The sequence below is a fragment of the Dermacentor variabilis genome, chromosome 9, assembly GCF_050947875.1.
Source record: "Dermacentor variabilis isolate Ectoservices chromosome 9, ASM5094787v1, whole genome shotgun sequence".
NCBI lineage: Eukaryota > Metazoa > Arthropoda > Arachnida > Ixodida > Ixodidae > Dermacentor > Dermacentor variabilis.
In genome coordinates this window covers 154,337,123-154,359,592 of record NC_134576.1, presented here as the reverse complement: position 1 = coordinate 154,359,592, position 22,470 = coordinate 154,337,123, and the positions used below count along the sequence as shown (strand labels likewise).

Genomic DNA, 22,470 nt, shown 5'->3' with positions numbered 1-22,470 from the left:
TGGAGAAGCTGCAGGACATCGAGTGGAAGCAAGAGCAAACGACTGCATTTCTAAGGGTCCCTAGGGCGATGGAGCGCTTCACCACTTTTGAATGATTGGATATGTAGATGAGGTGTTTTTTGGAACGCAGGACATACATCCAACACGTGTGCCCCTCCTGGAGGTGTAGTGCAAGGTCAAGGAAGCGGATTTGGCCTTCTTCAGGCAATTCCCTTGTGAATGTCAAACCTCGATAGATGCTCTTGAATTTTTCAAACACTTGGTCAAACAGGGTTGTGGCTTCTTTTCTTTTCTTTTCTCACATAAAATCGTAGGCACAACGCTGCCCACTCTCAAAAAGACCCGGCAAGCCATTTACTTGGTTGGAGTACAGCGTGCAGGCTGACACATATTTCTGTTACCCCTGCAGAATGTTTTCTACTGGTGACAATGAGGAATCTGCATTTGTCAATGGTGGTTACAGTAACTGCAAAAAAGCCATAGAAAAAGTACGAAAACTCACTCGTACATAAGTTTTGCCAGACATCGTGGGTTTCCTACATGCAGATGAAGTGGGGAGGACAGACCAAGTCAGTTGCAACACATCTTAGTGACAGTGCAGAAACGGTGCAGGCGGAAAGTGCAGACGGTGCAGAAATATCGCCTCTATATAGCAAGTATATTTTGTGATTCACTGCCGTTCAGGGAATCGCTCAGAGGGGCCACAATGAAAATGACACAAGTGAAAACAAGGGAAACTTCATTGAGCTCTTGAACTTGTTTGGCAAATATGACGATATTGTCGGAAAGAAACTGAACGATGGAGCAGCGAACGCGAAGTACATTCACCATTCGATACAAGACCACATCCTCAATATTCTCAGCCATGTCACATTAACAAGTATAAAGGAAGAGATGAAAAGCTTCAAGTACTTTGCACTTACTGTTGATGAAACCAAGGACTTAAGCAAGACGGAACAATTATCAATTGTAGTAAAGTACTAAGCAAGTAGGGCTGTCTTTGACCAGTTTTTCGGATTCAACAACACTGAGCACTTGGATGCAAGGGGTCACTCCCAGGCTACGTAAGGGAAACATTGAATCGCTGCAGCATAGATACTCAGCTGTGCATTGCTCAAACATTTTGAGTGTACATGGCAGCACCACAGTGACCATGTCACCTGAAGTTCCGCTTCTTGTGCAGGTGTTCTACGGATGCATTTGCCTCGGATAGCTCACGGATGCTTCTTTCCCACCTGATGAAGGTCTCTACGGGTACAGCGCACCACTGCGACTGCGCACGGGTATCAGGAATCACGCAGCTTCGACATTAGACCGACTGGCCGGACAGCACGTGGTTGATCCGGGTAATGCCTACCTTGCTCATGGAGTGACATCAACAAATGCCCATGTGATCACCCGACCGACACCTTTAAAAGGGATGCTGGCTTCATCCACCAGCAGTGGACAAGGCAGCACTGCCGTGACTATGCCACCTGAATTCCGCTTCTTGTGCAGGCTGGTAAAAGCAAATATGGTTTCTGCAGTGATTACATCTGCTTATTAGTGCTGCCGTGTCCACGCTTTCTTGGTTTTTGTATCACTGAATGCCTATCCGTAATAAACCTACTACTGAAATTTTCTGGGGACATCAAAAAAAACCCAGGACCTAAGGATAGCATGCTTGAGCAGCTCATCTGTCTCAAAAAGTACTTGAGAAAGTGACGGAAATTAGAGATAAGCAGGTAACATCAGAGGCTTTCCTCTCGCAGGTTGACAGCAGACTTCAAGCTATTGAAAAGAACTTGAATCCTTAGACAATGTTCATAAGCATCTTTCGGTGCTTGATTGTGCTCCAAGTAAATTGGACGGTGAGATGGGCAAGTTGGCTAAAAGAATTGATGATATAGAAAACCGCTCAAGGCGAAATAACCTTATAATTAGGGGTATAGCAGAAGAAGACAAAGAAACAGGCGAAGATCTCATGCGCAAAGTAAATTCTGACATTTTTGAGCAAATACTGAACGTGAAGTTGAACTCGACTGAACGTATTCACAGGCTTAGTAAGAAGATAGACGGAAGAAACAGGCCGGCTATGTTGTGCTTCGCTGATTTCAGGGAAAAAAAGAAGGTACTAAACAATTGTTTGAAGCTTAAGGGAACACATTTCAATGTCCAGGAGGATTTTTCTATGAGAGTTAATAGTGCGCGCAAAGGCCTGTGGAACTCGGCACTCGAGGAAAAAAATGAGGGGTGCTAAAGTTAAGCTCATGTTTGATAAGATAAAAATTAATAACACCGTATATGATTGGGATGACGTAAATCATAAACGGTACGCGTGCTTGGATCCTTCAATGAGCAGGAATGCATGACTTCAACCAAATGACCTTGCATTTTTAAAGATCATAAATCTTAACACCTGCAGCATACAGAATAAATTAGATGTGTTAGAAAGTATTCTACTCGAGCATGGGCCAGATATTGTTGGCATTACGGAAACATGGCTCCGCAATAACATTTCTGACGCTGAGGTTACTCCCTGCGGTTACACTCTTTTGAGAAAGGACCGATGCAGTAGAGGAGGGGGCGTAGGATTACTTGTAAGAAATTCCATTCGGTACAGAATATTGCCGGATTTCAGAAATATCGAAGCTCTATGGATTAAAGTAAAACTTCCAAACCGTTCACTTTGCGTAGGTGTATTTTACAGACCTCCTGGCTCAACCGACAGCGTAATGGGAAACCTTAGAGCATTTATGGAAGCAAGTTTATGCCACACAGATAATATATGCTTGATTGGTGACTTTAATTCACCTGGAATCAATTGGGTAACAAGGAATCCTGGCTCATCTGAACCTTGATCCTGTGAAGAACTGCTTAATTTGACCTTCTGCTTTAATTTATCCCAGATTGTCTCAGAACATACTAAAGTGTGTGCGGATACTTTCTCAATCTTAGATCTTGTATTTCTTCCGGAGCCGTTACACCCCTATCTTTCTAGCTGCTCAGTTGAGGATGGAATGTCTGACCACAAAATGGTTATCACATGCTTTAGGCTCGATGCAAGGATCTCAGAGGACCGCTTGCGAAAGTTGATGCCAAATTTTAAAGATGCTAATGATGTATGCATATTAGATCACCTTGCCTTATCATTTGAAGACTTCATTACTATGCACTGTTCTGGTGAGAGTGTTGACAAACTCCGGGATCATTTTTCCAACATGGTTCAACGTTGCATAAAGTGCTATGTTACGCACCATCTTAAGACCACTAGAAAAAGAAATCCATGGATAACCAGAGACATTATCCATGCAAAAAGAAGATTAAAGCTTAGGCATCAGGTGCTTGGACAGTCTGGTAGCTAACATTCCATTAATGTTATGAAGACTATGAGCCAGGAATCCAAGCAACTTATTAAAGATTCAAAAACTAACTTTTTCAACAACACCTTGGTATCACATTACTCAAAAATGCTCCTAGTAAATTCTGGAGATATGTCAACCCCTCGCCTCACACTGACTGTAAGGATAATACTTTAGATAGAGCTCTCTCTCTTAAAGGGAAGCTGAAGAGTCTGTCGAATTTAATAGGACGCTCATATACGGATGCCGGAACCTTACAAACCACGCAGGTAAAATTTGGGGGGGATTTTTCATTTAGGAGCGATGTAATCGTAGGTTAAAATTGTGCTGTAGCTCCGCCCCCCCCATTGAGCGCCACGCGCTGCTGCTGACGCTGACGAGGCGAGCAGAGACCGGAAACCGCGGCGTAGTAACGTCAGCATTGGTGTTCCGTTCCTTCGCAGTCTCCGCAACCGTGCCTGACCATGCTTATTTCTGCGTGCATGCCGTCCTAATCTGCTTCACTCGACCCTACATTCCTTTGTTTGTGTGCATGTAGAGTGGTAGTTGATGTGCGCAGCATCAATTGAACTTGTAGGCCGATCATGCCGGCGTTCTGTGCAGCCTGCGGTTGCACAAACACCAGCGGCTGCGACGATGTTCCGACGTTCCATTAGTTCCCGCAAGACAAGAAGCTTTCAGCTAAGTGAGAGGCTGCTGTGAAGTGAAAGAACTTCAAGCGCTCAAGAACAACAGTGCTGTGCTCTAACCACTTCAGTGACGACGATTACTACCAGAGTTTATCAATAATGCGTGCTTTGGTTTCCCCTTCGTGTTAGCATGCTGAACGGAAGGTGCATGTTTATCTCCCACCCTTGACGCAGGTTTCATGGCCAAGCGCCGCTAATTTTCTATTCGCACATGTGTTGTGAAACAGCCTGCATGCAGCTACCATAACGCAGTGCAATTGTAAAGTTTACATGTGTTGGAAAGCCGGCTCAAGCCAGGGCGCTGCTCTCCCCCTTCTCTCGCACACATAGAGAAACCGACCACCTCACGTAGCCGACGGAATTCACTGGTTACGAGTAGCGTGCGAATGGTGCGCTGATGAAGGTTCTATACTACACATGCTACAACAGGCGGTAAACTTTTCCCGCGTTTAAACCGTCTGTGTAGATTGCCGACAGCTTTGAGGCAGCACACAAATGCCGAAGATTGCATCACCGCTTACGTTCTATGAGGAGGCATGCAGGAACATAACACTACAGTTGTTTGCCCGGAAACGTACTCACTGGATCGCTGAATGCAGCTTGGCAAAAAACATACTCGCCAAGAACATTTCCAACACGAGAAGATGCTAACACTTCACCTTCGTTTGCGTGGAAAGCACTGCTTGCACCAGCATTCTTTGCTTCTTGGAGAGGCCGGCTCTTCGCAACCGGCTCGTACATGTAGGGAGTAAAGTATAAATCCCATACAAGTGATCTTGCACGCGACAGCAACAAGCGAGGTGATGGCTGTCGCGTTCACTCGTCGCCTACAAGCCGAACTCTACGCGAGCGAGGGCTTTGAGCGACGACTTCCCCGTATGAGGCCAGCAATATACGTGCCGAAACTAGCGTGACGCGTGCTTTATCAATTTAAGTTGATGTATTTTACTGTAAAAAGGAGCATAAAATATTTCTGAAGGTCTTGCATTAGGTTCCTATTCTTGCACATGTAAAATTCAATAATTTGCTCGTTCCGTACGACGAACAGTAGTATATTTGAGTTATGTACATCCAGTTCCGGCTTTGCACTATTGGCTAGTCGCTCATAGCACTTTCGGGCGACGAGTTCTAGATTTCTAGAAACGAGCAATCGAGCGACAACACCGAGCGATCTGTTCAAGCGACGGCCTGTTTTGTGTCGCTCGAAGCCGTCGCCGTCGCGCGCTAAATCGCTCTAGTGTGGTTTGGACTTAACGCCGAACTCCTCAGAGAAATGCAAGCTCTCGAAATTTTCCATGACAGTCTCAGCAAAACAGCACCAAACTACCTTGCACCGTGCTTCATGTGTAGCGGCAGCAGTCGGTCCGGACAAACACCATTACTGACACCACGAGGCGCCCGACCAATCACAGGTGGAAACGAGGCGCATGAGCCACCCCGAGTCTGCTGCTGCACTTTTCGTCGAAATAAAATCTGTTTGCACTTTCTTTCACTCAATTTCGATGCGATATTCGAATTCAGAGGGTTGAAAACCATGACGTACTGCTCTTCACTCATTTTTTCGGGAAAAGCTTTCAGCTTCCCTTTAAGAGTTTTTTTTTCTACCGTTTATACTAAAGACGATTGCTCCACACCTAATTTTGACGAAGTTCCAAATCAACCCCCTATGAATGACATTGAAGCAAATGAACAGGGTGTATTGTCTCATACTGAACATTGATAGCAAAAAGAGTCACGGACCCAATAACATTCCTAATGACTTTTTGTATAGATATGCAGAGTGGACCGCTGAATACCTCAGAGTTATCTATAAGTCCTCAATTTCTACTGGCTGCTTCCCATCTGCTTGGAAGTGTGTGAAAATTGTTCCGATTCATAAAAGTGGTAATAAATTGGATGTTAATAACTATAGACCTATTTCATTAATTAGTACATGTGCCAAAATACTAGAACGTATTGTCTCCAAACAATTATCCATATACCTCACAAATTTCAATATCCTAGATCGCTGCCAACATGGTTTCCGTAAGCAGCACTCCACAATAACACAGTTGGTTGAATTAACACATGATCTCGCAAGTGCCTTGAATGAACGCAAACAAGTAGACATAATATTCTTTGATTTTGCCAAAGCTTTCAATAAAGTTTCCCACCCTAAACTGCTCCTAAAGATTGATAAAATTTTCAAAAATCCGATGATCACAAAATGGTTTTTATCCTATCTCTCCAACAGAGAACAGTACGTTGTGCTTGAAGACTGTCGCTCTGATACCTCAGGGGTACTATCCGGTGTACCCAAGGGTAGCGTTTTGGGTTCGCTCCTTTTTGTAATTTTCATTAATGATATGCCCAATAATATCACAGTACCCATTCGGCTGTTCGCAGATGATTGTGTCTTTTATAATAAGGTAGAAAAACCCGACGACCAGACTCTTCTTGAATTAAACTTGCAAAAGAGTAAAACCTGGTGTGAAACATGGCAAATGGTATTAAACACAAAAGAACTGTTGTCATGACGGTTACGAGAAAAAAGAAACCTCTGTTTTATACGTACTCCATTGAGAACACTTCCTTAACAAGGGTTTCCGCTCATAAATATCTTGGTGTTACTATTGTGTCCGACTTAAGATGGAATGTTCATATCGATGACGTGTGTACCAAGTCACGCAATGCGCTATGGTCCTTAAGACACATTCACAGCGCAACTCCTGAAATAAAGACTCTGGCATACAAAACGTTCATTAGACCAATCTTGGAGTATGTGAAAATAATATGGGACCCTTACACGGTAATGATTAAATCTAAACTTGATAAAATTCAATGCCTCGCTTTAAGGTTTTTTTTACAATAAGTATCGGCGGCATGACTCCCCCTCAGAACTTAACAACATTGCCAATCAACTCTCTCTAGAATCTAGAACTTCCCTCGAAAGACTAAAATTTCTCTTTCTTTTTATTCATGATCTCGTTAGCATAAATAAACACGATTACTTTATCATCCAACCAGACACCTATTTTAGGCATAGACACAGTAAGAACATGCCCCCTCCCTCTGTCTTTATTGATTCTTTTAAATTTAGTTTTTTTCCCTAGGGCTATAAATGAATGGAACGGGCTACCAGACACTATAGTGAAACTATCATCAATAGGTGAATTTCAGGAAAAAGTTAAGTCTACATATTTTACATAATTTGTCCCCTGTGACCTTAATTTGTTCATGAGTATACCTCTGTACTACGTCTTTCAGAAAGTGTTCGTTCGTTAGAATATTTGCTCAACTATGAAGACAGTATTAGAAGTGCAATGTTCCGATCCATACCGCATGTTACTTTTGCTAGGGTCTGCACACTCTTTGTATGTCTTTCTATGCATCACCTTTGTATGCCACTTTGAGTGCAAGAAAGTGTACAACACACTTTCTTGATCTTGTATACCTAGTACCTGCTGTTTTCTCTAAGTTTTCATCTGAAAGAATATTCTTGTACCTAGAAAATCAACATTGACGTATGATGTTCCACTAGCTGCCAAGGAATGTAACACTTTGTACATTCTTTCTGTACTTGTTCCACTCCTGTAATGACCCATTGTGGGTTTACAGTATTAATAAGTAATAAAATAAAATAATAAAATACGAGTGTCATGAGCTGTATGTACTTCAAGGGGCGTCCAGGAGTGGTCAGGCAGGAAATGCCGCCGATAGTGTACGTCTACTGTATGAACCACCGCCTCAAGATAGTCACCGTGGATGTCTGCAAAGTGATAAAACCAGTGAGGGATTTTCTCTCTCTTTTAGAATGCCTCTATGTTTTCCTGAGTGGATCTGCAATTCACTGTCTGTACGTAGATGTGCAGAAAAGGTTGTCTTTGCCATGGATAGAGCTGCAGCATCTTGGCGATACACAATGGGCCTGCCAGATAGCGGCTTGCACAGCGGCAATGAAAAGCTTTCCTGCTATCCTTGTATGCCTTGCCGAAGTCATTGCTACAAACAGCAGGCGGGCAACGGAAACTAATGGTCTGCTTGAGCAAATGAACTTCTCGTTTCTCTTCCATAGCTTATTTACCAAGGTACTCAGCTGCCTTAAGGTTCTTTCGGACTTATTACAATATAGACACTGCAATATTAGTTAGGTATGCCTCACGGCACACACAGTCATTGACGAGTTCTCCGAAATGAGAAAATCGCAGAACGCATTTGACGCTGCCTGGGCACAAACCTGCAGTGTTTCTGAGGAGAACAGGGTGTCCCAAAAAGAAAAGCATACAATGATACATCTTCCGTTGCATTTAATAAGTATGTATTGAGCGAAGGATGGCCCGTTCAAGAAGAGTCTGGATTCAAAAGAAATGTTCAGAGTCAAAGTTTTTCTACATGTTTTGGACCACCTGATTGCGGGGCTGACTAGGTGGTTCACAGAGAATAATGATGTACTATGGGGAGTTAGCGCCCTCCACCCATGGAGTGAGAATTTTATGGACATCTCCTTACTCAAGCCTTTCGCCGAGCACTATGCATGACATTAGTAAGATCTTGATGAGGGCTACTTCGTTCATACTGAGGTGAAACAGCGCGAAAAAGACGAGGACACAAGGAAACAAATACCACAGACAAGCGCTGACTGCCAACTAGAAGTTTTTTTGAAATTCACCGGACATTTATACCTTCTTCAGCATAGGCATGCGCACATCAGTCGCAAAAACATCTGCAAATCAACATTTTAATCTTTCTTCCAAAAATGTGATTTTTTTTCCCTACAAGGCAAGAGAGGGAATGCTTACACATTTATCGCCTTCCTTTCTTATATGAAAGGCCTCTACTATTTCCCTTTCCTTCTCACTATTTCCTTTCCCTATGAATTTTGTCTTTTCAAATATGGGGGTGCATTGACACTTGTTACAGTGTCCAGCTAAATGACTCCCATAGCCATTCTTTAGGTTGGTGCTGTGCTGACGAGCTCTTTCATTGAAGCACTGTCCCGTTTGACCTATATAAGATTTCCCACAGCTGAGCGGTATTTGATAGATGACATTGCGCCTGTTCAGTGAAACGAGTTTTATGATTAGTGGTGCACAGGTGCCTTTCGCGCTTATTCATGCGATTGCATATCGAGGACAACTTACACGGGGCACTGAAAACCAAATTAATATTATGTCTATTGGAAACTTTCTTCAGATTGTGAGACAACTTGTGTAGATATGGCACCACGTGTGCTTGTCTTTTGTCTTTGTTTTCTTCTTGGGAAGCATCGGAACTTCCTTTCTCTTTCTGCAAAATGGCTTCGCATACTGAAGTGATCACAGAACTGGGAAAGCCTGCGTTCTGTAGTCGCGATATCTGATTTAAAAAAACTTTTGGAAGAAAGATTAAAATGTTGATTTGCAGATGTTTTTGCGACTGATGTGCGCATGCCTATGCTGAAGAAGGTATAAATGTCTGGTGAATTTCAAATAAGCTTCCAGTTGGCAGTCAGCGCTTGTCTGTGGTATTTGTTTCCTTGTGTCCTCGTCTTTTTCGCGCTGTTTCACCTCAGTTTTATGCATGACACATTGAAAGCATTGAAGTTGAGTGCAAGCTGATAACAAAACTTTTTCAGTGCATCGAAGCCGAAAGGAAGCACAAGATAGAGACACTTCTGCAATTAGTGACTGTCTTGAGCGAATATAAACTAGCATTCCACGAACTGCACACACTAGGTGTTATTGCCGTAACAATACCTGAATTGTCATTATGTTGCAAGCGCACGGTTTTCGTGCCTTCAAAGGTTGAAGACTTATTTTCGCAGCAAGATGATGAATAACTGTCTGAGTGACCTAGCTGTGCTTGCAGTCGAGCGATCTCTTGCCAATAAGATAGATCTTCAGCGTGTTGCGGGCATGTTTGATGTTGTGCACAGTAATCGACGTATATGTCTGCACTAGTATGCCAGCGTAATGATACCCCATCAAATATGTGGCACTTTTGCGGGGACACCTATACCGATATTGGAGCACCCGCTTCACCACCACATAAATCCCAGCTGTGTTTTGTCTTGTACTGTCACAGCGCAGGCCTTGGCATCTGTAGTTGTGATGAAACCTTCCTCTGTCCCTGTCATCGCTTTGAAAGACTCCATATAGGGTGCTGTCCGAGGCCACGTCGGTGGCATAGCTTGCGTAGTGAAGATTGTATAGCCCGAGAGCTGTTTTATGCACTTGTGAAACCTGCTGTACTATATGACCAAATGTGACATCGCCTGAAATTCCTATTTTGTGCTCTATTTTTGCAGTTCTCTCCTCTCTTCTATTTGTTTTTGTTATTCTTTTGCCATATACCTTTTTGTTAATCTTTTCCCTATTTACAGCGTTCAGAATCACCAGTCAGCGCCACACGAGTGCATTCATTTTTTTTTTTTTAATCTAGCGCATCTTTACCAAAGTTGGAATTGATATGCACTTTGCTTAGAGGTGTTAGTTCTCTCTCCTGTTGTGAAATATACCCCTCTGAAGCTATATCGCAATCTAAGTTAACTGATGTTATCTTGTTGCTGCTGGGTACCTGTTTTCTTTTTCTTGATTTAACTGTTTTTTATGTATGTGCTTTACCATGTGTTATATAAGTTCTCATTTTCTTAGCAGAAGTACTGCTATGTAAATATGCTAAAATTTAATTTATATCTTACTGCGATGCTAGAATAGCTTATTCACACTGATGTGTTTATAAGGCCTTCAGCCAAGTTAATAATAGTCAAAACACAGCACGTAAGTTCTCTGCCTCCCTGCCGCCTCCCTGCCACCCCCCCCCCACCCCCCGTCCGAACAAACTACTCGTTGTGGGTGCTCTCCCAGTCAAAATGTCCTGGTACCGCCCCTAATAGAAGAGAGGAGAGAACTGCAAAAATAGAGTACAAAATAAGAATTTCAGGCGATGTCACATTTGGTCATATAGTACAGCAGGTTTCACAAGTGCATATAGCAGCTCTCGGGCTATACAATGCCCCTGCCTTACACATAAAATTGGTTTTATCAGTTATTATCCATTCATACATTTATCATCATCAGCAGCAACAGCAGCAGCAGCAGCGGCCTGGTTACACCCACTGCAGGGCAAAGGCCTCTCCCATACTTCTCCAACTACCCCTGCAAACTTCTTAATCTCATCCGCCCACCTAACTTTCTCCCGCCCCCTGCTACCCTTCCCTTCCCTTGGAATCTAGTCCGTAACCCTTAATGACCATCGGTTATCTTCTCTCCTCATTACATGTCCTGCCCATGCCCCACCCCCACCCCCCCATTTCTTTTTCTTGATTTCAACTAAGATGTCATTAACCTGTGTTTGTCCCCTGACCCAATCTGCTCTTTTCTTATTCCTTAGCGTTACACCCATCATTCTTCTTTCCATAGCTCGTTGCGTCGTCCTCAATTTAAGCAAAAACCTTTTCGTAAGCCTCCAGGTTTCTGCCCCGTATGTGAGTACTGGTAAGACAGTGCTGTTATGCACTTCTTGACGGATAGTGGCAACCTGCTGTTCATGATTTGAGAATGCCTGCCAAACGCAGCCCAGCCCATTCTTACTCTTCAGATTATTTCCGTCTCATGATCCGGATCCACCGTCACTACCTGCCCTAAATAGATGTATTCCTTTACCAATTCCGGTGCCTCGCTACCTATTGTAAATTGCTGTTCTCTTCCAAGACTGTTAAACATTACTTTAGTTTTCTGCAGATTAATTTTTAGACCCACTCTTCTGCTTTGCCTCTCCAGGTCAGTGAGCATGCATTGCAATTGGTCTCCTGAGTTACTAAGCAAGGCAATATCATCAGCGAATCGCATGTTACTAAGGTATTCTCCATCAACTTTTATCCCCAATTCTTCCCACTCCAGGTCTCTGAATACCTCCTGTAGACACGCTGTGAATAGCATTGGAGAGATAGTATCTCCCTGTCTGACACCTTTCTTTATTGGGATTTTCTTGCTTTCTTTATGGAGGACTACAGTGGCTGTGGCTTTACATATGGCTCACCTACACCCTGATTCCGTAATGCCTCCATCAAACGCTCAAACGCTTTCTCGTAATCAATGAAAGCTATATATAAGGGTTGGTTATATTCCGCACATTTCTCTATCACCCGATTGATAGTGTGAATATGGTCTATTGTAGAGTAGCCTTTACGGAATCCTGCCTGGTCCTTTGGTTGATGGAAGTCTAAGGTTTTCCTGATTCTATTTGCGATTACCTTAGTAAATACTTTGTAGGCAACGGACAGTAAGCTGATCGGTCTATAATTTTTCAAGTCTTTGGCATCCCCAAAAACACCAGAAAATTCGGGCAGTCCGAAAAAAATTAATGCCTGTCTTTAACTGCCTTTAAGGGCTGAAATTGCCACAGGCACGTTGGAAAAAGCTCCTAATGCCTGCCGGTACACTTATTAGGCATATCGGTGCTCGTACTGTGACAGAAGATGGGTGTGCACACATGCATAATTAAGGAATACATACCGTGTCCCATGACAATTGCCCCTTCCTACGCTTGTTATGCTTCAGAAGAACTTCACTTTGGCCTAGTTGGTATTTACTGCATATCATATTGACCGCAAAAAAGACGGGAACAGAGGGAGAGAACACATAAACAGCACGGGCGGTAACTCGGTCAACTGATGAGAGGCACGTCTGAGTTGTGGTGGCAAGTTAGACTGCTCAACGATTGGCTTCGCATCATATGCTTTACTAAAGCTACAGAATGGCATGCGGAAAAGGATTTGAAGGCTGCTAGACGTGCCTCTCATCAGTTGACCGAGTTACTGCCCGTGCTGTTTATGTGTTCTCTCCCTCTGTCCCCGTCTTTTTTGCGGTCAATATGATATGCATTTGTTATGCTTCACCGCGTAACGCTGCTGTACCGAGGCGAAGCTAATCGCGAGGATTACAAAGGCGAAGTCAGTGCCATTGCTGACAGCAGCGATTTCTTTCAATGAAAAACACGGCACCACACGGCAAGAAGCTTAATAGCGAACGTAGAAGCAGCTACGCCTAACGTTGCCGCGGTGGTGGCTACGGCTGCCAGCGGATCTGCGTGCGAGAGTGCTGGTGCGAGGCGGCAAGATAATCAAAATGGCGGTAGTGGTGGCTCTGATTAATGCCATTTCAGACCTGCAGTCAGGGCAACATACATTGACTTTATAGAGTACGTGGTGATGCCGCAAAGCCGTGCGAATTATCGGGCATTTCCGAAAAATAGGGCGTCCGGAATATCGGTCGTTAACTACTCTGGCAATACCCCGTGCCGTTGACAGGGCATCAATGATGATTCGTTGCGATTCCCGTTACTGAAGCCAGCATTAGCACGACTTTCGTTCCCTTTCAATAATGTTACAGCTAATTTTCCCTGATAGAAGCAAAAATTCCCTGAGTTTTCCCTGAGCATTTCCAGACTATTCAAATTTTCTGAGAATTCCCGGTTTTCCCGGTTGGTAGACACCCTGGGTATGCACTGCTTTGCTAGTTTTGAACTGTTATAGTTCTAAAGTTCGCGTGATGTATTCTTTACTTATAAAATAGACAAAAAAACATGGAAGCATTGATATCAGTTATTTCGGGCAATATTTTTGGCTCATACAAGTATATCCTTTATGAAATAATACATATCTTGCTTGTTTTGACAGTGTGCAGCGTTAAAGAATTAGTTTGCAGCATTTCTGGCAATGGCAATGCAATTATTATTCATGTATTTAATTCCTCAACAAATTGATTAATGGAAAGCTTTAGCTCGGGCCCAACTCCAACGTGGCCTATTCAAATACATGTAAAACGCAGAAACGCTTTTCTGAGATAACCCCTGAATCGCTTTGAATCTGTTGCATTTAAGAGAGAAAGGTAAATTCTAGTGTCTGTTGGAAGCGGAATTTTGATTTAAGGCCTGAATTTTGTTTAAAATATTTTGAAAAATTTGAAAGTTTGAAAAAAATAGAAGTACGACATTTACAATCTAATAGCTTTGAATCAAGAACAGATATTGTGGTTCTGTAAACAGCAAAGCGGACAAATTTGGTATGTCAATTCGTACTTTACGTCAATTGGTTATGTTGTGTACAAGGGTACTGCAAAAGCTGTATTTCCATAATACAAATTTTTTTTAGATTCATGTGTAACATATCAATTTTGTCTGCTGTAGATGTACTATTAGATGAAACTCACAGAATTATAACATTTTTTATTGTTGAGTTAAGAGTTTTAAACTTGATGTTTTCGTTTTCTGAAAATGTGCGATTTTGGCCAAATTTTAATAAAGAATTGACAACGTAAATGAAAAATTTGAAACTAGCAGTCAATAGAATTGAAGTTTTTTTTTTAAATGCAACAAAGCTCTTCAAATTTGGTGCAGCGGTTGCCGAGAAAAATGAATTCCTCTTCTACATGTATTTAGATCACAGCACCTGAGCTAAAGCTTCCTCTTAAGGAGAAGGCCGAGTTGCAACTTGAGCCCTCCCCCCCCCCCCCTGAACGAAATTTCTGGCTACGCCACTGACCCGCAGGGGAGCGCATCTCCACCAAACACAGTGACCGAGAGTTGCTCTTCGAAGAACGGCTTATGTTGGTAGCAATGCCAAACAACAAAAGTTTAGTACCACTGATATAATATAGGTAATACTACAACATCTAATGCAATAAATATGAGAGCGTAGCACAAATAAATTTGCCCACTTTGAACAGTTCTGACTTTTCTAGGACCCGACCAGCCTACAGCTCTGTTCATCTCTCTGAGAGTGTGTCGACAAATAAGGTCATGTTTTTACCAGTGGGGTGCAGGAAGGAGGGAGAAGGGGGGGGGGGGGGGGAGTTTGAGGCTTCATTTTTAGCGTGGTCATCTCAAAGTTGCTTGTCCCTTTGCCACTTTGGCACTTGGAAACAGTGCTTTCGCTACGGTTCCAGAATCAATGATTGGCATGAAATATTGCTAGCATCCTGATTAATGTTAAAGTGCACAGCTTGGCCTAGGTGTGAAGTGAAGTGGTGAAGGAACATGTATGCTAATGCAGTTATTTCAACAGAACACAAAGTGCGGGTTCACGTTATGGCTCCTGTCTCGAAAAGCAGTGGTAAGCACACTCTCAAGAAAGATTATTAAACGAAACAGCGCAGCACACAAACAGCAATAGCCAAAAAAAATAATAATGAGGCGGGAGTGTCTACGCTTAGAACGCTGCTCCTAGCCAAAGCCACCCACCTAGAACAAGGAGGCGCTGCCCTAGCCCATTCGTACTAGCTGCAGTTCAAGAAGAATTAGCGGAGGGGTGGGTAGAACACACAAATTATTTTTAACGCCTTCCTCTCCCACGCGGGTTTACGTGAATGCGACAGTGGCATGTCATATTTCTACTATTCTATACGCTTACATATGGTGCATTCTCCTTCGTCCGAAACAAGCCAGAACCATAGTGCCCGCAGCTGTCAGAAATTCATCTCTTTCTTAATGTCACATGAAAGTGTTTGCAAGCATCGCATGAGCCGACTCACTAGTTCATTGGCACATCAATGCTATTCACTTTGCTAGCGCATTACCACTGTTTACATGGTTACAAAGTGCTAGTATTGCAACATGCCACTTATCGCATCCATATAAACCATGCTTCTAATTTGGAACGATGGACTGTAGTATGGTAACTAGCTGGGCGAGTCGGTACATCTGTGTGCGCTGTAAGTAATGATGGGGACAACGGAGGCATGTGTTCTTACTTGAGATACACTTGCTTTCAGCGCAACTTCCTGAGCTTCTCACAAGCACCCTGCAGGGAGTGGATAGTGCTTCAGCGACTCCAGTGCATTGATCAGCACATGCCACTAATGGAGAAGGAATGGGGCGAAGTGGAGCAGGTGTCATGAGTAAGGGCTGCAGGTTAGTGGAGCACTGTTTCCTATTTATTCCCAGTCAAAGCGGCGGGGAGACGGAGGTCTGCAGACATAGATGACTCGCCCCTTTCTGGAACCTGGGACCCAGGGACCGCCGGACCCTCTCTTTACTGCGCCACTGGGGATATGAATGAGCACAGCTTGTCTTTCACAGCACAAGTTCACCCAATAACGATTTATGACTTACACTTTTGGCAGAGCTTGGTTCTTCACAATCATGTTGTTGACAGCATTCCTGCTGCTATGAGAGCTGAAAAACAAGTCTGCCCCATGGGAAGTACATTTCAGCAGCAGTGCTGAAGAGCACTCAATGCAGAAACAAATAACTTGATGCCAGTAGCTACTTTCACAGAGTATGCCAACAATGCGTCCAATTTCGATCTAGGTGCACAATCCTATTCACCTTATCACAGAATGGCCATCGTCCCTGCCTGTCAACATGAAATCATCATAAAATATTAACATGAAATACCAACTGCTTCAGATGCTGGAATTTAAAGCTAACATTGCATGCTCCATATCAGGATTTCAAATTACCTTACAAGGCATTACCATGCACAAATATGAGGAATTAATCGTGAGTTGAGTATCAAACACCCACTTGCACATTTTCCCAACCTTTTGCAATGTTCACAAGGGAAATGTGTTCCAGAAGGGCAAGGGTGCCTGTTGGGAAACCTCCAATACATGAACCACTCACTCACCGAGAGCCAGGGATTTCGTGGTACAGGACCCATTTGCAGAAGTATTCAGGCTCGACAACAGCTGGAGTGGGTGATGATGAAGTGATGTTGAAAAGGTTGGAAGTACTGGGCATGCCGCTACCCAGCAAGTCATTGGTCATCTTAGTCACGTTGTGTTGCCGTACAGCACTCAGGCCATTTCCACTCTCTGAAACACCAAGCCAGCTACAATCCTGTCACACACATTCAGATGAAATGAAATTACCACCATTTTTTATGAGTAATTACAGTCACATCAAATGCACAGACATGCTCACTGAAATCATAAGCAAGGCAGTGTGCACAAAAGCAAAAAAAGACACAAGTGAAACAGTTGTCCATCACATACGCTTATAACAAGTTCGTGCGCCCAATGCTCAACACACCCATTACATCATCATACCTTGCTGGTAAAGCAGCGCACTGACACGGACACAGTGAAGACAAACAGGAAAAGACGACACTCGCTGCAACTCGCAACTATTTTATTTCAGAACATATACTTCATATTTATATACCTGTGCACCCTCAGGCGTCAAAGAAAATCAAGGGCAAGATTAAAGGCATTTTTTAAAAATCATTTGCCCGCGCATACTCGAGCGTCAAAGATATGGCACCTATCTATCATGGTGTGCAATCCTATCATAATTTGTTGCAATCCTATCGTAATTTGTTGCAACCCTAACAACCATTTTTATTACACAATTTTTTTTTCTCTTCTTTTTCGTGTACTTCCAAAAAGGCAACCTCACCATGGCTTAGATGTACAGATGGCTGACTGATACAACCCTCTCCCCTCTTGTGAATATGAAAGGCTTCGATTATTTCCCTGGTTAGCTAATCCTTATGGTGTGATAAAACTGTGGTATCATTGTAAAGTGGCCAGCACCCATGTTGTGAGCAGTGCCCCTTAATGTGGGAATTAATGTTTCCCCCCAGTGACCTTTTGTGCTCCAAAAGTCTCGTGTTTACACACCGACCTGTTTGGCCGATATATACTTTTCCACACGATATGGACAAACAGTAGACTACAGATGACCTGCACTCGACAAGTTTTTCTTTATGCTTGACTGTGCACTTACGACCATTTACTTTTACTTTTGTTGAAACTCTATGATCCAGTCCGGCACATATTTTTCCGAGTTTGTTAGGCGCTGAAAAAACTACTCGTAGACCATATCTGCCACCTACGTTATTTAAGTTATGTGCAATTTTGTGTGCACATGGTAGTGACACAATTTTTTTGCTGTCGATCTCTTTTCTGTTGCGCTCTTTCTGATAGCCATTGCGCACATAATGAATCAACTTATAAGCTGATGTACAGAGTACATGTTTTTCATATTCAGCATTCTTTAGTCTGATAACCTGTTGGCTTAAAGTTTCTTTTATTTTTTCTGGGCAAGACTTAGTTAAGGCCGCCCTCAGCCACGAGAAAGCTATGCCACTTTTTACAATTTTAGAGTGTCCCGAATTATAGCTAAGCAAGGGTTTTTCTGATCGTGGATTGTATGACCAGCAAACGTGGTCCGGTGCGGAAGTTAAAGCCAAATCTAAAAACTGTAGCTTGCCAATCTTCGGCAACTCAACAGTGAAAGCCAGTCCTTGGCTGTTGTCCTTAAACACTTTTAAGACTTCATTCACTCTTACGTCCAAAACACCATGTTCGACTATAACCAAAAAATCGTCCACAAAGCGGGACACTTTTACTGCTAGGTCTTTAAGGTTTGCATCTATCGCTTTGTCTATGCTACCTAAAAAAATTGTGCTAAGTACCGGAGCTACTTTTGAGCCTATACATATACCGGACTTTTGTCTGTACATAACATTATTCCACATAACAAATTCCATGGTGAGGTTGCCTTTTTGGAAGTACACTAAAAAGAAGAGAAAAAAAAATTGTGTAATAAAAATGGTTGTTAGGGTTGCAACAAATTACGATAGGATTGCAGCAAATTAAGATAGGATTGCACACCATGATAGATAGGTGCCGTATCTTTGACGCCCGAGTATGCGCGGGCAAATGATTTTTAAAAAATGCCTTTAATCTTGCCTTGATTTTCTTTGACGCCTGAGGGTGTGCAGGTATATAAATATGAAGTATGTGTTCTGAAATAAAATAGTTGCGAGTGCAGCGAGTGTCATCTTTTCCTGTTTGCCTTCACTGTGTCCGTGTCAGTGCGCTGCTTCACCAGCAAGGTATGATGATCACGCACCAACTAGCCCAACTTTCCACTTTACTGAACAACCATTACACAAGTTTTACAAGGACCTTGGGGCAGGATGCTGCGACAAAGAAACTTACTGTGCTGTGTAATAAAAAGATTGTTCCAGTTTTGATTGCTGCATGAAAACACACCATGTCAGTCCAATAGCACAGTGTACGGAGTCAAAGAAGAAAGGAAACCAATAAGATGCCATCAACTATGTTCACCATCACTGACAAAGTGAACAGTGTCTAGCTCACAGGAAAAGGTCTTCCAGGTGTGTCCGAATAATGCCATCTAAGAAGACCTACTGAAGAAGGTTGCAAATAATGCACTTACTATTCTAGCAAAGTTTGCGGGCACTAAAGAGGAATGTTAGGCCAGATTAAACTTTTGGAATACAGAATATGTGCAAGCCTGGCGAGTAAAAAAAATGGCACACCCTTGAGTTTATATTAGTTAACCTATGACATCATACTATGTTGTGAATAAAAACCTGCCACATATTTACAATTACTGCTGCACAGAAACTGCCGAAATATGAGAAAATACTTAAAAATCTGCAACATCACACTGATGTACTAGCACCGTGGTTCCAATACAAATTTTTTAAAGAAGCAAGTTCGGTTTTAATTTTCTACACTAGTAATCAATTTGCTTTCAGCAAATGATTACAATGTTCCCAAAGAATACATAATTATAATGTGCTCAAATTATTACTGTCACTCTTTGTGCTCCTTTCAGGGAGACAAATTCAGGGGGGTGCAATTATCATTTTAAATATGAGCAGAAAACTTGGGCCACACTGCAGTCTTTGCCATCAGACCGGTCAGCTCCAACTCAAGCCAAGCAAAACATAACATCTTGCGTGACCTGCATAACCAGAGAATACATCATTCTGCAACGAAACCAACAATAAGCCTGAACTATAAAAAATTCAGACCAACAATGTGCAAGAATTATAAAGAAATTAGGATGGCCAGTGACAAGTCTCTTGGATCCTTTTGTTAAAGCATTCTGCTCTTCGTTCTACTATCACAGAGGAATGGATGTCCAGCAGTGAAGCCCCAACATGCTACACGCATACAAAGTGAACAGCAAAGGTCGACAACAAGACCGTCCTTCCCTCTACAGCTGGGCACTCCTGCAAAGTTGTGCAAGCTGCCATTCTGTGGTGCCAAATCTGGCGTGCCCTATTGGCAGTACTGGAGCATGGTGCTTTTTCGCCTATTTTATTGTGTTGTGCATGTAAGTTTTCTATTACACAATGTCACTTCACTGAATTCTTCTATAAAGCTCCCCATCATCAGCTGAGTGGCCTATGCTACTTCCGATCTCCATGAAATTCAACACATTCTCTTTCTTCTGCTAAGTACTCTTCGTCTGGAGTGCACAACACTGTACGAGAAATCACTGAGGCCTACATGACCACTTAGCACAAGCGTCTCATTCTTACATCTCCAGGTCGCAAAGTCCTCCTTCGACTGGCCTATACTGTCACCAGTTTGGAACATGCCTTCACCTATAACATATTGCCGCATATTAGAGAGTGCCTCAATGCCACTCCTGTGTCGTGGAATATGCACTCAGAATTTCATACCGGCCACCGCCGAGCTCGTGCCTGGTTACCTAGCTAGTAGTCTGTGCATGGACACCACCAGCCACATCCACCACTGCCCAGAGACAGAGAGTATGATCAGCTCCAGCCTCTGGAAGATAATGTTAGACTCAGTTGCTCACACCACCAACATGGCTAAGGGAGCCACCATCACCTTAGCCATTGTTGCGCCCAAACAATAACTACACCATTATTTTCTCGGATTTGCATGCTGCCTTCCGCAACTTCCAATGCCACTGCCCACCCTATACTCTGCCGTGCTTTTTAACTTTTGACGGAAATCGAATTAGACTGGACTCCCGGTCCAGAGTACCTTCACAGCAACCAACTCACTCACGCTATCGCTCGAGTTGAAGCAATCCACTAGACACCACACCGAGACGACCATGAGCGCAAGGAGCATTCTATAAACCCCTGCACAACACACTCCTTCAACTCTGTCATGTCTCCCTCCCGGCAAAATCCCCCTTCAATTCCCTCAATAGGGACGAAGCTGCTGCCTGGTGGCAACTTCAGGGGAACACCTTCCCTCTACTAGAACAAATGTCCCCATTGCACCGAGCATGCACCCCTATACCACTTCATATAAACACGTTGTCATACACCTAACATCCCCACAATCCCGCCATTGAACAGTGGGAAGCCATGCTGCTCAGTTTTGACCAGTGTGACCAGCAAAAACTGGTGAGGTGGTACCGACAGGCAGCAAACCCATAGCGGTCCTGGACTACGAATTTCTGCCACTGGTGCAAACTTGAAGAGAATGAATGAATGTGTGTGGTTTAGTGGTGCAAAGGCCAGGTATGGCCAAAGAGCACCAAGACAGTGTTAGTGATTTCGCGGTGGAATGATGAGTTCTGTGAAGAAGATGTGACTTGGCTGTAAAGGGGCCTAAAAATAGTCGCTGTAAAGTGCGTAAAATCTACGTGCTATAAAATTATGGCGATGACTAATGACGAATACTATGAACATTAAAATCCATCGTAGAAGAATGATCCAAGATAGAAAATATATGAGATGGTAAAATTACTTGGAGCACTGCTGCCTCACCAGAGCCCTTGAAACACAAGGGCTTAGAGACATGTGCTATACGAAAGAGCTATCGCAGCGGCATCCTCTGAAGAGAGGACCCGCTACGAACATGTGGGGCTAACAACATGCAAGACAACATCTTTCAGAAAACTTAGGACTGCGTTGGTGTCAAATAAAGGTTCTGGGCCGAGTAGCATTACGGGATGTAGGGGTATGTGCTGCCGGTAAGCTAGGGAAAAATGTTTCCTTCTGTCAGATTCGGCTGCCCGACACTCCAGGAGCCTCTCCCCACATCTAGAGCAGGTTGCAGGATCATTTCCAGTGAGTAAAAAGTTATGCGTGCCAAAAGTGTGTCCTATTCTGAGGCGACAGAATAGGACATCTGTTCGCCGTGATTTTGTTACGGAAGGCCAAGAACCTAACTGTGGCTTTATCACGTGCAGTTTGTTATTTATTTCTGCGTCCCATATACGTTGCCAGTGGTTTCGCAGTTTCCTTCTTAAGAAAGGCTTCAGGTCTGCGACAGGGACCGAAGCAGTAGGGTTAACTGCATGCAATGAAATTGATGTGGCCATCTGGTCCACTAAAACGTTACCCTGGATGCGCCTATGGCCAGGCACCCAGCATATTGTTACGTAGGAAGACGTAGCATATGTTACGCCGGGAGCCATGAAGGTAGGCTCGACGTACCGTCCACTGCGAAGCTCCGTGACGAGGTACAGGGAACGTCCACCTCCACCAAATATGTTACGTAGGAAGACGCCGACGAAAAGCTATTTACAAGTATATTTACAAGGCAAGACGCCGCAGTTGACCAAGAGGCAACAGCCCGCGCTAGCTTCCAATCGTCGTCTTCGTCTTCTTCCTACTCGGCTCTTCGTCATTGGGAATACTACCCCGTAGCAATATAATCACATGCTGGTTAGATACATATGCTTTACATAAGACGGAATAGAGTTCAATTGTAACAGGATTTTTGTGC

General features: G+C 43.3%; 1 protein-coding gene and 1 pseudogene across 12 annotated transcripts in view; one reads left to right on the top strand and one right to left on the bottom strand.

The window, feature by feature from the left end:
• LOC142557859 (transmembrane protein adipocyte-associated 1 homolog) overlaps positions 1 to 22,470 on the bottom strand; it is a 210,713-nt gene that overhangs the window by 157,516 nt on the left and 30,727 nt on the right. For 7 of the 12 annotated variants that reach the window (XM_075670074.1, XM_075670068.1, XM_075670076.1 and 4 more), the window contains exon 2: positions 16,617 to 16,803. In XM_075670074.1, the coding sequence (XP_075526189.1) occupies positions 16,617 to 16,756 (140 nt within the window). In that variant the 5' untranslated portion in view covers positions 16,757 to 16,803. Of the gene's footprint in view, positions 1 to 16,616; positions 16,829 to 20,438; positions 20,512 to 22,470 lie in introns of all 12 variants that reach the window. The other 5 variants (XM_075670069.1, XM_075670067.1, XM_075670070.1 and 2 more) reach the window with 4 other exon arrangements.
• On the top strand, positions 7,717 to 8,547 carry LOC142557924 (uncharacterized; annotated as a pseudogene).